General features: G+C 44.5%; 2 protein-coding genes across 19 annotated transcripts in view; both read right to left on the reverse strand.

Annotated features, from left to right (window-relative positions):
* Nucleotides 1-16,192, reverse strand: part of PPP6R2 (protein phosphatase 6 regulatory subunit 2) — a 102,339-nt gene that overhangs the window by 57,027 nt on the left and 29,120 nt on the right. For 17 of the 18 annotated variants that reach the window (XM_064283278.1, XM_064283277.1, XM_064283276.1 and 14 more), the window contains exon 2: nucleotides 1,887-2,021. The gene's annotated coding sequence lies outside the window, so the exon portion shown is untranslated. Of the gene's footprint in view, nucleotides 1-1,886; nucleotides 2,022-6,685; nucleotides 7,291-16,192 lie in introns of those variants that run through there. The other variant, XM_064283256.1, reaches the window with a different exon arrangement.
* LOC135231140 (proline-rich protein 36-like) overlaps nucleotides 3,965-16,192 on the reverse strand; it is a 41,927-nt gene continuing 29,699 nt past the window's right edge. The window contains exons 5-7 of the mRNA XM_064283223.1: nucleotides 6,899-7,038; nucleotides 6,686-6,851; nucleotides 3,965-4,279 (exon numbers count right to left, since the gene is read on the reverse strand). Of these exons, the coding sequence (XP_064139293.1) occupies nucleotides 3,965-4,279; nucleotides 6,686-6,851; nucleotides 6,899-7,038 (621 nt within the window). The remainder of the gene's footprint in view (nucleotides 4,280-6,685; nucleotides 6,852-6,898; nucleotides 7,039-16,192) is intronic.

Raw genomic sequence — 16,192 nt, forward strand, 5'->3', positions numbered from 1 at the left:
ACTCTCCAGATTCTGGGTAGAGGCCCCTTTGCCCTGGGCTTCAATTCCACCATCCAGGCCCACTGGGACAGCAATTCTGCTGCCTCAGATTTGGGCGGCCCCATTCTTAGTCAGTTTGATTGGCAAACCTCCCCTCTAGGCCATGGCAGGCCCCGTTCTTTTGCCCCTAGGGCACGGCAGCCCCACCCCCTCAGCACTGAGCAACAGATCTGGCACTCATGAATGGCAGACCCATGCTCTAGAATTGAGTTGGTGAAGATCTGACTCTTTGAAACCTGAGAGGCTGTGGTCCCACCCTTTGATAGCCAGGAGGCCATGTTTTAACCCTTTGAGAAGTCAGAGGTCACAGCCCCACCTTTTGAAACTCTGAGGCAGGCCTGCTTCCCATGCTCCAAGTGTCTTCACCTTCTGTCTCCCGGTTCCTTGGCCTCTTGGCCCCATGGGCCAGGCCTCTGCCCAGCTCAAGAAAGTGTTACAAAGCTATTTAGCTCTACCAGTAAGTGCCCAGGGGTACCCCACTCTACCAGGAAGCGTCCTGCCTAAAGGCACTCAGCTCTCTTGCTCCGTGGGTCAGTTCCCACACCATCTTGCACCAGTCTCCTGGTTTTGCTGCCACCGTTTCTCTGCTGCTGCTTCTCTTCTTTGTGCCATCTCCAGTGTTACAGAGCTCTCCCTCACTTCCTTCTAAGTCTTCACCAGAATTGTCTTTGATGTCCATAATTCCAACAGTCTTGTCGAGGCAATCTAGGCTTTTACTATTAGGTACTTTAAATCTCTTTCAGCATCTACCTATTACTCAATTCCAAAACCACTTCTACATTGTGGGTATCTGTTAGAGCCAGAGGGGGAGGAACAACTCAGAAAAGGAGGGTGAGAACGGATACACGACTTGAAGAATGTAATCAATGTCAGTGAATTGTACATGGAGAAACTGTTGAACTGGTGTATGTTTTGCTATGTATATTCTCAACGACAATAAAAATTTTTTTTAAATCACGTTTATTATAAAATATATAACATCTACTTGGATTGTGATGGGAAAGTCTTCTAGGAGCATTTAATACTTATGGTGGCGCGCTGGTGGTGCAGTGGTTAAGAGCTACGGTGAGCGACAGCTGCTAACCAGCCCCTCCTTGGGAACCCTATGGGGCAGTTCTACTCCGTCCAATGTGGTCGCTATGAGTCGGAATCAACTTGAAGGCAATGGGTTTTTTTTGGAATACTGCTAGAAAAAGTGCTTCCCGCCCTTTTTCATCTAGTTATCACCTTGGATGACAACTACGACAGTGTATATGCCCTGGTTCATTTGTTCCCTGCAAGTGAGATAAGGCATACAGCCCACTACCTAGGCATAACTGTCTTCACTTTATTTGGACTACACTTTGCTTTGGAGGAAACCCTAGTGGCGTAGTGGTTAAGTGCTATGGCTGCTAACTAAAAGGTTGGCAGTTCGAATCCACCATTTGCCCTTTGGAAACACTGTGGGGCAGTTCTACTCTGTCCTGCAGGGTCGCTATGAGTGAGAACTGACTCAGTGGCAATGGATTTGGTTTTCTGGTTAGCTTTGGAGAGCCTAAGTAACTTGCCCACAGGCACACACACAGCATCTCAAAAGCAGACGGGAGAAAGTAAAAGAGTAACGAAAATAAACAACATTGTGAATATAATTTATGCCACTGAACTGAACACTTAAAAATGGTTCAAATGGAAAATTTTATGCTATATATATTTTAACACAATTAAAAAAAACTGAGACAACAGCCCTTATGCATTCCTTAAAAACTAAAGTCTCTGCTGTCACCCATTTTTGAACTTACACCTATGTAATGTACTAGCACAAATTACATAATAAAGTAGAAACAAACAGAAAAAGAAAATTATCTTACCTTCTTTAGAAACTTCTTGCTTAAATCTTGTATTCAGGCAAAACATGAAAACACTTGGGGGTTTTTCATGGAGTATATGCAACTTTAAGAAATTTTTTTTTCACTCAGTGGAAGATTTCTGTATAATCTTTTTGCCTGAAAAATAAGAGGAAAAAAACTTATCTTAAGTTCTGCCTTTGTGAAGTTAACTTACCAAAAAGGCAGGCAAAGGAAAAGGAAAACATCGATAAAGAAAGTGTAATCATTTTACTAGAGCCCTTGGGTGGTGCAAATGATTAACATGCTTGTTGCTAACCAAAAGGTTGGTGGTTTGAGTCCACCCACGGGCACTTTGGAAGAAAGGCCTGGTGATTCTATTTCCAAAAACACAGCCATTGAACACTCTATGGCGCACAGTTACGCTCTGACACACGTGGGGTCACCATGAGTCGGAATCAACTCAAGGGCAAATGGTTTGGGTTTTGGTAATCATTTTACAGAAGTCAGTTATCATTACTCAGTATTCAAATTATCAGGAAAGTTTGTCTCTGCTTGTTCTAAAGAGATTTGTAGAATTTGTACCAACCATTCCACATCTGGCTGACTGGCTCAGTGGCTGGAATCCCACTAAAGAATTTAAGGATACGAGACGGATTTCTATGACGATGCCTGCAGTTTCCTAACTACACACACACCACCACCCAGGAACGCACAACCTTGGTCACAAGGAGGGGCCTGGTGGCTCAGCGCTTAAGAGCTCAGCTGCTAAACAAAGGCTGGCAGTTCAAGTCCACCAGCTGCTCCTCGGAATCCTTATGGGGCAGTTCTACTCTGTCCTATAGGGTTGCTATGAGTCGGAATCAACTTGACAGCAACGGGTTGGTCACAAGGACGACTGAATAGCTCACTGCAAACACATCGCAACTTTTCAGAGAAAAGCTCTCAAAAATATTCCAATCGTGGTCTCTAAGTACCATTTCCAAATAAAGTGAGTTATTTGTCTTTTTGTTGTTAAGCTGTTGAAGTTTTATGTATATTTATACATATTTTAGTTATTAGATTGTCAGATACATGGTTTCTGAAGACATTCTCCAGTCAGTAGCTTATCTTTTCACTTTTTCGGTAAAGTCTTTTGATGATCAAAAGTTTTTAATTTTTATGAGATCCCATTTACTTGTTTTGTCTTTTGCAACATTGAAAATTTTAAAACAAATTTTCTGAGTGAAAAGAGATTTGTGCAGTAATGTTGCCCGGAAGCTTTTCTGGCCAGGACTCTGTCATTCCCGCCTCTCTCCGATCATACACGGACAGCGTGGTGTTGGCGGGAGTGCTGACCCCACACTCACAGATCACAGCCTGAAGCACTCCTCCACAGCCCTACGGGCACCTAGAAAGCCTGAGCAAGGCCCACAGGAGTTCTGCATTTCTGACACAGAAGGGCCAAGGAAAATAACCAAATACAAAGCTCTTCACCAATAAATTGGAAAAAGGAAAGCTGATGAACGGACGCTGCTTCTGGTCACTGTCAGCACAGGGGTGTTGTGGGCAGGTCTGCTTTCTCCAGGAGCCTCCAGTGCAGTGGGACACAGGGCCCACATGAGCCCCACTACTGCCCCCATGAGGGCCTTCAGCCAAGTCACAAAACTTGTCTAAGCCTCAGTTTACTCATCTTTAACGACCAAGCCATAACTATTTCTGCACACCGACTTTGTACCAGGAGCCAGGTGAGGCACCAGATGACACCCATGAACAGGAGTGGGTCCCTGTGCCTAGGGCAGTGCAGAGGAGATAAGAGCTTGCATGAACAAAACCCATGGTGGGCAGCTGGCTCAAGTGCCCTCCTCCCAAGAGCTGCCCGTTTGCGTGGCTGTACATTCCTAGGGCTTCAGGATCCCACAGCACCAACTGCCCATCCCAGCAGTGGGAGCTTCTGCGGCCCCTCCTGCAGTCTCGGAAAGACGATTTCAACACGCAGCCTCCACGGCCTGACCTAGAGGCTGTCAGGCCAACTGGTCCTCCACGGTCTCCGGCTTCCACCACAGCATTCTCCTGGCCGTCAAGAACAACTAAGGTCAGGCTCAAAACGAAACTGAAGACCACTATTCATTGGCGTGGTCCAGGATGGAGCTTCTGACATCCGGAGGGGCACGCTTCTCACGCTTCTCACTCGGTGCTATGGCCCTCACCACGACTCTTCCCTCCTGGGAGTCAAACACGGTCCCTAGGCAGCCAAAGAGCCCCTCAGGGCAGGAGGGTAGCAGGCAGGTCAGGCCAAGGCACTCCCCAGTCACAGAAGCCCAGGCCCGGGGAAATCCAGCTTTGTCACTAACCAGCTCTGCAACCTGGGACATGTACCCGGTGTCTGTGCAAAAGTGTGACTCTGTGATAGAGCTGTCACTGCCACCAAATGCCTCCTGGGGTCCAGGAAGAAAGGGATCAACAGCAGGGAACCAGAGACACCCCACAGAAAGGCACCCCACAGAAAGGTCACAGTCTGGGTTCTGCCTCCATAATAACACGTGGAATGTCAGACAGGATTCACACACTGTATTTGTTCTCAACACTATACTCCTGGGAGAATCAGAGCCAGAATGGGGAGTCCCGCGGTGGGGCAGGGCACACTCAGAGCTAGAGGCAGGCTGGCTAAAAGCCTTGTCAAACAGCAGAGAACTGCACCAAAACACCAGGTAAGCCACAGCGCTGTGAGCACGCCTCGTCCAAACACGGAGAAGCAGGAGAGCAGTAAGTGCCGCAGGCCTCCACGAGGAGATCTCCCACAGACCACAGGAGGATCTACTCTCACGGAGACCAGCCCACGCACCACCCCACCCAAGCCCATGTGTGCTGCCACTTAACTCATGAAGGACTCAGCGGAGTGGGCAGTAGGGCACCAACCTGTGGTGAAATGGCTCCTTTATGCGGCCTTCTGCCCTGGTTCTTTGGAAAAACAGCTTGAGAGATTTTTCCCTTAAGCCCTGAGGAATTACCTTTGCCCTAGTTTCCTAACCCAGAGGGTTTGTTACTTTTGTCCAGGTTGATTGACATTTCCTGAGAAAGCTGTAAACAATTTGATGGTCTGATATGTTTTGTCTGGCCCTGGGCTACAGTCTGCTGGGATTGGTCAATAGACTATGAAAATAAGGTATCTGTGGTCTATTATGCAAATGAAGTACCTGAGGCCTACTAAGAGGGAAGAGGGGATTGGTCAGTTCATGGCCCTCGTGGGAGGGCCACACCTTGAAACTGATAAAGACTTGTGCATAGCTGCAGCCAGTCCCACAGAGGTTTTTTGAGAAAGAATGAAGCAGGAAAAAAGGAACCTCCTAGAAGAGCTAAAACACGGGTCAAGGGCGGTAACACTGGAGACAGCTAGAGGCCTGGAAGGGGCCTGGAGCAGAGCCGGCAGTGACAGGCCCAAAGGGGTCCTGCAGCAGAGTTGGTGGCAACAGATGGTAGGGCCAAGAGGAGGCTGAGTCCAGGGGGTGGAGTGGAGACCTGTCCCCAGGGGGCTGAGAGGAGACCTGTCCTCAGGGGGCCGAGAGGAGCCTGAGTCCAGGAGGCCAAGAGGAGACCTGTCTCCAGGGGGCTGAGAGAGCTGTCCTGCACAGAAGGAGGAAGACTTTGCCTACCCCAAGTTGCAGCCAGTTGATCCTAATCCCGAGCTGTACCATTATTTCCTTAATAAACGACTTAACTCTAAGTATGGCCTATGAGTTCTGTGTGGCCATTGCAACAAATTACTGAACCCAGAAGAGAAGCAGAGGGTGCTGTGGGAGGGACAGCCGGTGTCGTAATTGGTAAAAAAGCTGGAGAGTGGAGGTGTATCTGACCTCTACTTCATGGTAGTCAGCTTTGGGCTGATCCTGGTCATTATCCCCCTGAAGTTAGCCACATTCTGACATTACGACTATCACTACTACTGCCATTTCACACAACCCCAGTCAAGAAAAAGGAGAGGCCTGTCACTGCACAGCTAGCCCGGGGTCACAGGTTGGTAAATGCCAGGTCTAGCACTGGGACCCAGGCTTGTTGACAGCAAAGTTCACATCCTCAATCTCCACCTGATACCCCAGACGCAGACCCAGTTGAGGAAGGAAAAAGGAACCATCAAAGGAGACAATGGGGGGCTTAGGAGCGCTCATGATGACAGGAAGCACCACAGGGCTGGGTCATCCAGAAGGGCTCCAGGCAAGGAGCTGAACATGGGACCAAGCAGGCCACTTGAGGTGGACACGAGGCCTTAAGGAGAGAGACATAGTGTTCAAAACGCAGCAGTCGATGGGTTTCTGCCTGGGTGATGAAATGTTCCAGAATTAGATCATGGTGATAGTTGAACAACTTTGTGAATATGCTAGGAACCACTGGACTGTATATTTTAAAGGATAAATTTCACCGTATGGGAGTTACATCTCAATCTTAAAAAGAGAATGACAAAAAAATTGGAGTTATCAGTGGGCTGACAGATGGAAGGGATATTCCTAAAGATAAGATCCTAAAAGGTGAGCTCCTGAAAGATGGCTGACTAGGTAGACGCTACCTCAGATCCCTCTTGCAACAAAGACTCGGAAAAACAAGTGAATCGATCACATCCACGACAATCTACGAACCCTGACCAACAAACACAGATTTAAAGAGTTGACTTGAGTGACAGAGACCGAGAACGAACAACTACGGGGAAGCAGCGACTGTTTTCGGTGCCTGGAGTCAGCGTCCCAGTCAGGAAACCTTGGCGCCAGGCTTTGGACTGGGTGCAGGGGAGCTGAGCACTGCATCCTGTGATGGAACAAACACGGGGCGCAGCCCTACCTGCCTGAACTGACCTCGGGAGGGGGCCCAGCCGGTCTTCGCCGGCGGCGCGGCAACACAGCTGGCGGGAGAAGTCGGCGGGAGGCAGCAACTGGTTTTGGAGCCAGGAGTGCAGCGTCCCAGCCGGGGAACCTTGGCGCGGGGCTTTGGACTGGGCGCAGGGGAGCTGAGCAGGACATCCTGTGAAGGTACAAACATGGGGAGCAACCCTACCCCCCTGAACTGACCCCGGGAGGGGGCCCAGCTGGTCCGCGCAGGCGGCACAGTGACGCGGCTGGCGGGAGGAGAAGTCACTGGGAGGCACTGACTGTTTTTGAAGCCGGGAGTGCAGCATCCCAGCCGGGGAACCTTGACGCTGGGCTTTGGACTGGCAGCGGAGGAACTGTCCACGGCTTCTGAGACAGCGCAAGCATGGGACGGGGGCCTGACCCTCGGGGGCAATCTCTACTCAGCCAGCGCACACAGGCGATGCGCCCCTCGGGAATCTCAGATAAAACAGTCATCTCAAGCAAGATAAGTAACTTTGTTTATATTCCAGGGTGCTACTCTCTCCTGTTTTTCTAAACCCTCCTCTCCACTTCCCAGGCGGCTTCATTAACATTGGAATTTCCTGAGCCAGAGGGAGAACTGCTCCCCGGTTTTTCTTTTCCCTTTTTTTTTTTTTTTTTTTGGTCATTTCGTAACCTATTCTTCTGGCCTAAGAGAAGCAACCACAAAAAACCCAGGGACCAAAAATCCTTCCCTAATTAGACTAAAAACACAGAACCAGCTCCAGCCAAGCATATGTGATCCACAGTCTTGGGCTTTCATCCCTACAGGGAACAAGGTGGCTATTACAATGCAAAGGCATTTCTGATAGGGATCTGACTGTATTTGTTTTAGGGGATTACTGGAAAGACAAGTTTCCCAGGTCTGATATCTCTGCGTATGCAACAGAGCCCTCACTGACCCACAACAGGGAACTGAGGGCTGAAGCTTCCCCCAGACCACCTAGCCTCCTGCCTTAGGGGTCTAAGGAGGGTGACACCTACCAATCTGTAGAGGTACTTGCATTGGGGTCCTAAGGTACAGCTGCAGAGCCCACCCACCAAGGTGCTTTAGGAATAGAGACACACCTACCTCACTGACACTTGGGGGAAGCCTGCCAGCATCCTGCCCTCCCTGGAGTGTGAACCCCTGCTGCTACTAGAATCTGGTGCACACAACTATCACCACTACTTCTCAAGGTGGATAGGTGTTAGGGGGCAGCACACACTTGATGACCCAAAATCAGATTCTACTCAAGAACAGTGAATGGACTCAGGCTTATATACCTGGTAACAGCCCAAACCAGCTGGTAATAGGTCATATGTGAGTCAAGGGCTACAACAATCAAGACAGGGCAATCTAGTAGCCCCTCTATGTATACTGAAAGAAAACAAAACAAGATAAGACTCAGTGAGCAAATTTGGAATAAATCACTACAATATCTTAGTGATGGCTCAGAGACAGCAGTCGATATCAATCCATATAAAGAAGCAGACCATGATTGCTTCTACAACTCTCCAAACTAAAGAATCAAAATCTTTCCCAAATGAAGATACAATCCTGGAATTATCAGATACAGAATATAAAAAACTAAATTACAGAATGCTTCAAGACATCAGGGATGAACTCAGAAATGAAATAAGGCAAGCTACAGAAAAAGCCAAGGAACACACTGATAAAGTAGTTGAAGAACTAAAAAAGATTATTCAAGAACATAGTGGAAAAATTAACAAGTTGCAAGAATCCATAGAGAGACAGCATTCAGAAATCCAAAAGATTAACAATAAAATTACAGAATTAGACAATGCAATAGGAAGTCAAAGGAGCAGACTCGAGCAATTAGAATGCAGACTGGGACATCTGGAGGACCAGGGAATTAACACCAAAATAGCTGGAAAAAAAATGAGATAAAAGAATTAAAAAAAATGAAGAAACCCTAAGAATCACGTGGGACTCTATCAAGAAGGATAACTTGCGTGTGATTGGAGTCCCAGAACAGGGAGGGATAACAGAAAACACAGAGAGAATAATTGAAGATCTGCTGGCAGAAAACTTCCCTGACATCATGAAAGACGAAAGGTGTCTATCCAACATGCTCATCGAACCCCATTTAAGATTGATCCAAAAAGAAAAACACCAAGACATATTATCATCAAACTTGCCAAAACTAAAGATAAAGAGAAAATTTTAAAAGCAGCCAGGGATAAAAGAAAGGTCTCCTACAAGGGAGAATCAATAAGAGTAACTTCAGACTACTCAGCAGAAACCACGCAGGCAAGAAGGCAATGGGATGCCATATACAGAGCGCTGAAGGAGAAAAACTGCCAGCCAAGGATCATATATCCAGCAAAACTCTCTCTGAAATATGAAGGCGAAATTAAGATATTTACAGATAAACACAAGCTTAGAGAATTTGCAAAAACCAAACCAAAGGTACAAGAAATACTAAAGGAAATTGTTTGGTCAGAAAACCAATAATATCAGATACCAGCACAACACAAGGTCACAGAACAGAACACCCTGATATCAACTCAAATATGGAAATCACAAAAACAAATTAAGATTAATTAAAAAAAAAAAAAACGCTCAGAACAGGGAATCATTGAAGTCAATATGTAAAAGATCACAATAATCAAAAGCGGGACTAAATACAGGTGGCATAGAACTGCCATATGGAGAGGGACACAAGGCGATATAGGACAATACAAGTTAGGTTTTTACTTAGAAAAATAGGGGTAAATATTAAGGTAACCACAAAGAGGTATAACAACTCCATGACTCAAAATAAAATCCAAGAAAAACGTAATGACTCAGCAAACATAAAGTCAAATACCATGAAAAAGAGGAACACACAATTTACAAAGAAAAACGTCTCAGCACAAAAAAGTGGAAAAATGAAATTGTCAACAACACACATAAAAAGGCATCAAAATGACAACACTAAACACATAAACAACAACAACAACAAAAAAACACATACTTATCTATAATTACGCTGAACGTAAATGGACTAAACGCACCAATAAAGAGACAGACAGTCTCAGACTGGATAAAGAAACATGATCTGTCTATATGCTGCCTACAAGAGACACACCTTTGACTCAGAGACACAAACAAACTAAAACTCAAAGGATGGAAAAAAATATATCAAGCAAACAAGAAGCAAAAAAGAGCAGGAGTAGCAATATTAATTTCTGACAAAATAGACTTTAAAGTTAAATCCACCACAAAGGATAAAGAAGGACACTACATAATGATAAAAGGGACAATTGGCCAGGAAGATACAACCATATTAAATATTTATGTACCCAATGACAGGGCTGCAAGATACATAAAACAAATTTTAACAGAACTGAAAAGTGAGATAGACACCTCCACAATTATAGTAGGAGACTTAAACACACCACTTTAGGAGAAGGACAGGACATCCAGTAAGAAGCTCAATAGAGACACGGAAGACCTAATTGCTACAATCAACCAACTTGACCTCACTGACTTATACAGAACTCTCCACCCAACTGCTGCAAAGTATACTTTTTTTTCTAGCGCACATAGAACATTCTCTAGCATAGACCACATACCAGGTCATAAGACAAACCTTTGTGGAATCCAAAACATCGAAATATTACAAAGCATCTTCTCAGACCACAAGGCCATAAAAGTGGAAATCAATAACAGAAAAACTAGGGAAAAGAAATCAAATACTTGGAAACTGAACAATACCCTCCTGAAAAAAGACTGGTTTATAGAAGACATTAAGGAGGGAATAAAGAAATTCATAGAATGCAACGAGAACGAAAATACTTCCTATCAAAACCTCTGCGACACAGCAAAAGCAGGGCTCAGAGGCCAATTTATATCGATAAATGCACACATACAAAAACAACAAAGAGCCAAAAGCAGAGAACTGTCCCGACAACTTGAACAAATAGAAAGTGAGCAACAAAAGAATCCATCAGGCACCAGAAGAAAACAAATAATAAAAATTAGAGCTGAACTAAATGAATTAGAGAACAGAAAAACAATTGAAAGAATTAACACAGCCAAAAGCTGGTTCTTTGAAAAAATTAACAAAATTGATAAACCATTGGCCAGACTGACTAAAGAAATACAGGAAAGGAAACAAATAACCTGAATAAGAAACGAGATGGGCCACATCACAACAGACCCAACTGAAATTAAAAGAATCATATCAGATTATTATGAAAAATTGTTCTCTAACAAATTTGAAAACCTAGGAGAAATGGATGAATTCCTGGAAAAACACTACCTACCTAAACTAACACAATCAGAAGTAGAACAACTAAATAGACCCATAACAAAAAAAGAGATTGAAAAGGTAATAAAAAAACTCCCAGCAAAAAAAAGCCCTGGCCCGAATGGCTATACTGCAGAGTTCTACCAAACTTTCAGAGAGAGTTAACACGACTACTACTAAAGGTATTTCAAAGCACAGAAAATGACAGAATACTACCTAACTCATTCTATGAAGCCACCATTTCCTTGATACCAAAACCAGGTAAAGACATCACAAAAAAAGAAAATTTCAGACCTATATCCCTCATGAACATTGATGCAAAAATCCTCAACAAAATTCTAGCCAATACAATTCAACAACATATCAAAAAAACAATCCACCACGACCAAGTGGGATTTATACCAGGTATGCAAGGCTGGTTTAATATTAGAAAAACCATTAATGTAATCCACCATATAAATAAAACAAAATACAAAAACCACATGATCTTATCAATTGATGCAGAAAAGGCATTTGACAAAGTCCAACACCTATTTATGATAAAAACTCTCAGCAAAATAGGTATTGAAGGAAAATTCCTCAACATGATAAAGGGCATCTATGCAAAGCCAACAGCCAATATCACTCTAAATGGAGAGAGCCTGAAAGCATTTCCCTTGAGAACGGGAATCAGACAAGGATGCCTTCATCACTGCTCTTATTCAACATTGTGCTACAGGTCCTAGCCAGACCAATTAGGCTAGACAAAGAAATAAAGGGCATCCGGATTGGCAAGGAGGAAGTAAAATTATCTCTATTTGCAGATGACATGATCTTATACACAGAAAACACTAAGGAATCCTCCAGAAAACTACTGAAACTAATAGAAGAGTTTGGCAGAGTCTCAGGTTATAAGATAAACATACAAAAATCACTTGGATTCCTCTATATCAACAAAAAGAACATCAAAGAGGAAATCACCAAATCAATACCATTCACAGTAGCCACCAAGAAGATAAAATACTTAGGAATAAATCTTAACAAAGATGTAAAAGACCTATACAAAGAAAACTACAAAGTACTACTACAAGAAACTAAAAAGGACCTACTTAAGTGGAAAAAAATACCTTGCTCATGGATAGGAAGACTTAACATAGTAAAAAGGTCTATTCTACCAAAACCCATCTATACAAACAATGCACTTCCGATCCAAATTCCAATGTCATTTTTTAAGGTGATAGAGAAACAAATCACCAACTTCATATGTAAGGGAAATAAGCCTCGGATAAACAAAGCGTTACTGAAAAAGAAGAAGAAAGTGGGAGGCCTCACTCTACCTGATTTTAGAACCTATTATACAGCCACAGTAGTCAAAACAGCCTGGTATTGGTACAACAACAGGCACATAGACCAGTGGAACAGAATTGAGAATCCAGATATAAATCCATCCACATATGAGCAGCTGGTATTTGACAAAGGACTAGTGTCAGTTAATTGGGGAGAAGATAGTCTTTTTAACAAATGGTGCTGGCATTAACTGGATATCCATTTGCAAAAAAATGAAACAGGACCCATACCTCACACCATGCACAAAAACTAACTCCAAGTGGATCAAAGACCTAAACATAAAGACTAAAACGATAAAGATCATGGAAGAAAAAATAGGGACAACCTTAGGAGCCCTAGTACAAGGCATAAACAGAATACAAAACATTACCAAAAATGATGAAGAGAAACCAGATAACTGGGAGCTCCTAAAAATCAAACACCTATGCTCATCTAAAGACTTCACCAGAAGAGTAAAAAGACCACCTACAGACTGGGAAAGAATTTTCAGCTATGACATCTCCGACCAGTGCCTGATCTCTAAAATCTATATGATTCTGTTAAAACTCAACCACAAAAAGACAAACAACCCAATCAAGAAGTGGGCAAAGGATATGAACACACACTTCACTAAAGAAGATATTCAGGCAGCTAACAGATACATGAGAAAACGCTCTCGATCATTAGCCATTAGAGAAATGCAAATTAAAACTACGACGAGATTCCATCTCACTCCAACAAGGCTGGCATTAATCCAAAAAACACAAAATAATAAATGTTGGAGAGGCTGCGGAGAGACTGGAACTCTTATACACCGCTGATGGGAATGTAAAATGGTACAACCACTTTGGAAATCTATCTGGCGTTATCTTAAACTGTTAGAAATAGAACTACCATACAACCCAGAAATCCCACTCCTTGGAATATACCCTAGAGAAATAAGAGCCTTCACACGAACAGATATATGCACACCCATGTTTATTGCAGCTCTGTTTACAATAGCAAAAAGCTGGAAGCAACCAAGGTGTCCATCAACGGATGAATGGGCAAATAAATTGTGGTATATTCACACAATGGAATACTACGCATCGATAAAGAACAGTGACGAATCTGTGAAACATTTCATAACATGGAGGAACCTGGAAGGCATTATGCTGAGCGAAATTAGTCAGAGGCAAAAGGACAAATATTGTATAAGACCACTATTATAAGATCTTGAGAAATAGTATAAACTGAGAAGAACACATACTTTTGTGGTTACGAGGGGGGGAGGGAGGGAGGGTGGGAGAGGGTTTTTTACTGATTAGTTAGTAGATAAGAACTACTTTAGGTGAAGGGAAGGACAACACTCAATGCATGGAAGGTCAGCTCAACTGGACTGGACCAAAAGCAAAGAAGTTTCCGGGATAAAATGAATGCTTCAAAGGTCAGCGGAGCAAGGGCGGGGGTTTGGGGACCATGGTTTAAGGGGACATCTAAGTCAATTGGCAAAATAATTCTATTATGAAAACATTCTGCATCCCACTTTGAAATGTGGGGTCTGGGGTCTTAAATGCTAACAAGCGGCCATCTAAGATGCATCAATTGTTCTCAACCCACCTGGATCAAAGGAGAATGAAGAACACCAAGGTCACACGATAACTATGAGCCCAAGAGACAGAAAGGGCCACATGAACCAGAGACTTATATCATCCTGAGACCAGAAGAACTAGATGGTGCCCGGCCACAACTGATGACTGCCCTGACAGGGAGCAAAACAGAGAACCCCTGAGGGAGCAGGAGATCAGTGGGATGCAGACCCCAAATTCTCATAAAAAGACCATACTTAATGGTCTGACTGAGACTAGAAGAATCCCGGCGGTCATGGTCCCCAAACCTTCTGTTGGCCCAGGACAGGAACCATACCACAAGACAACTCATCAGACATGGAAGGGACTGGACAGTGGGTAGGAGAGAGATGCTGATGAAGAGTGAGCTATTTGTATCAGGTGGACACTTGAGACTGTGTTGGCATCTCCTGTCTGGAGGGGGGATGGGAGGGTAGAGAGGATTGGAAGCTGGCAAAATTGTCACAAAAGGAGAGACTGAAAGGGCTAACTCATTAGGGGGAGAGAAAGTGGGAGTATAGAGTAAGGTGTATATAAACTTATATGTGACAGACTGACTTGATTTGTAAACGTTCACTTGAAGCTCAATAAAAAAAAAAAAAAAAGATCCTAAAAGGTGTGGACATCAGCAGCAGCCCAGAGAGAGGACACCGAGTCTCATTTATTCAGCTACAAATACAGAGCAGAAGACAATAACCACCCAGTCCCTGCCCCCCAAGCCTAGGCTCCAGCAGAGCAGAGACATCGCAGGGTGCCAACTGTGGGGAGACCAGCTGCTTCAGGGAAAGTGATCACAGGGGCACTCCCACAGGTAGATTCCCCGGGATCCACCCACCAGCCATCCAACTGTTGGCCATGAGCAGGAGTCCATGGGCTCGAGCTGCCATGCCTCCTGCTTGTCTCTGAGCAGGGATAAAAACATCAACCTCTTAGGGCTGGTGTGAGAACTGACGGGGATACACCAGCTCAGAACCCTGCTGGCACACGGGGGTGCACGGTGCACGCCAGGTGCTGCGATGACGACTGACCCGAGGACGTGACACCTTCTTTAAAGGTGTGGCGGCATGATGGCTGAAAAGGCAACTCCAGAGTTCAAGTGCCTGGTCCAAAGCTCAGCTCCACACATGCTGACCTGATTGAATTTTCTTAAACTCTGCTTCTCCGTTTCTGATGACAGTGTTTACCTCAAAGAGTAGTGTGAGCATCAAACAAGATCATCTGTATAAAGTGTTCAACACATGCCTGGTAAACAGTAAGTGCCCAATAAATGCTAGCAATTATCATCATTGGTCAGAGAAAGGAGGCTGCTGGCTGGAAAAGGCTTCCATGAGAGAACCTGACCTGAGTTTCATTCCTTTTACATTGATGACCACAAACGTCAAATGAACATCAAACACAACCTAGCAACACTCCTGTATCTCTCTCATAAGCTGGCTCCCCCTTTAAGACACCGTGGCACATTTTACATGGGCACAATTCCTCAGCTGGCTTCGACTGGCTGCAGCCAACAGAACGTGACAGAGGGACACTGTGTAGTTCTGAGCTGGGCTTCAAGAGGCCTGCAGCGCCCCCTCTCGCACACTGAGAATCCTGAGACGTGAAGAAGCCCAGTTCAGCCTCCTTGAGAATGGCAGGCCATGTGAAGAGGGGAGCCTAAGCATTCAGCAAAGGCTCCAGTCGTAAGAGTAAGCCAAGGTGACGACCTGGGTAGCAGGGATAACCCATGCCAGCTGAGCTCAACCCAAACTGACAACCCACAGACCCATGAGCAAGTAAATCATCGGAATGGTTTGTTATGTAGCAATGGATAAGTAACGCGACAGTCATTTTATTTCTTCTACTCTTTCCTCAACTCTCTAATATCCTCATCCCCTAAATTCACAGAAAGAGCAAATGGTCTCAAACGGGAGCTCCCTACCTTCCCTCCATCATATCTACCAACCAAAATCTACCACATTCTCTCCCTTCACTCCTCCAACAATGAAGAAAGAGTCCTTGCTCCCATCCCTTTCCTTCTGCTATCACCAGTCTCTCCTCCTTTATTACAGCATTTCTAGTATTCTTATGTATTCCAGCATTTCTAGAACATTCTAGCATGGGCATGTGTGTGCAAGCACACACACACACACACACACAAACACACACACACCCCCCATGAATGAAAGACTGAAGGCCCACTAATCACCACTTCTATTCAGCATTGTATTAGAAGTTCTAGCCAATGCAATAAAGCAAGAAGAAAAAATAAAAGGCATAACAATGAGAAAGGAGAAAGTAAAACTGTCCTTATTCACACATATTACTTTTTATATAGGTAGAAAGTC

This window comes from Loxodonta africana, chromosome 4 (genome assembly GCF_030014295.1).
Source record: "Loxodonta africana isolate mLoxAfr1 chromosome 4, mLoxAfr1.hap2, whole genome shotgun sequence".
Lineage (NCBI taxonomy): Eukaryota > Metazoa > Chordata > Mammalia > Proboscidea > Elephantidae > Loxodonta > Loxodonta africana.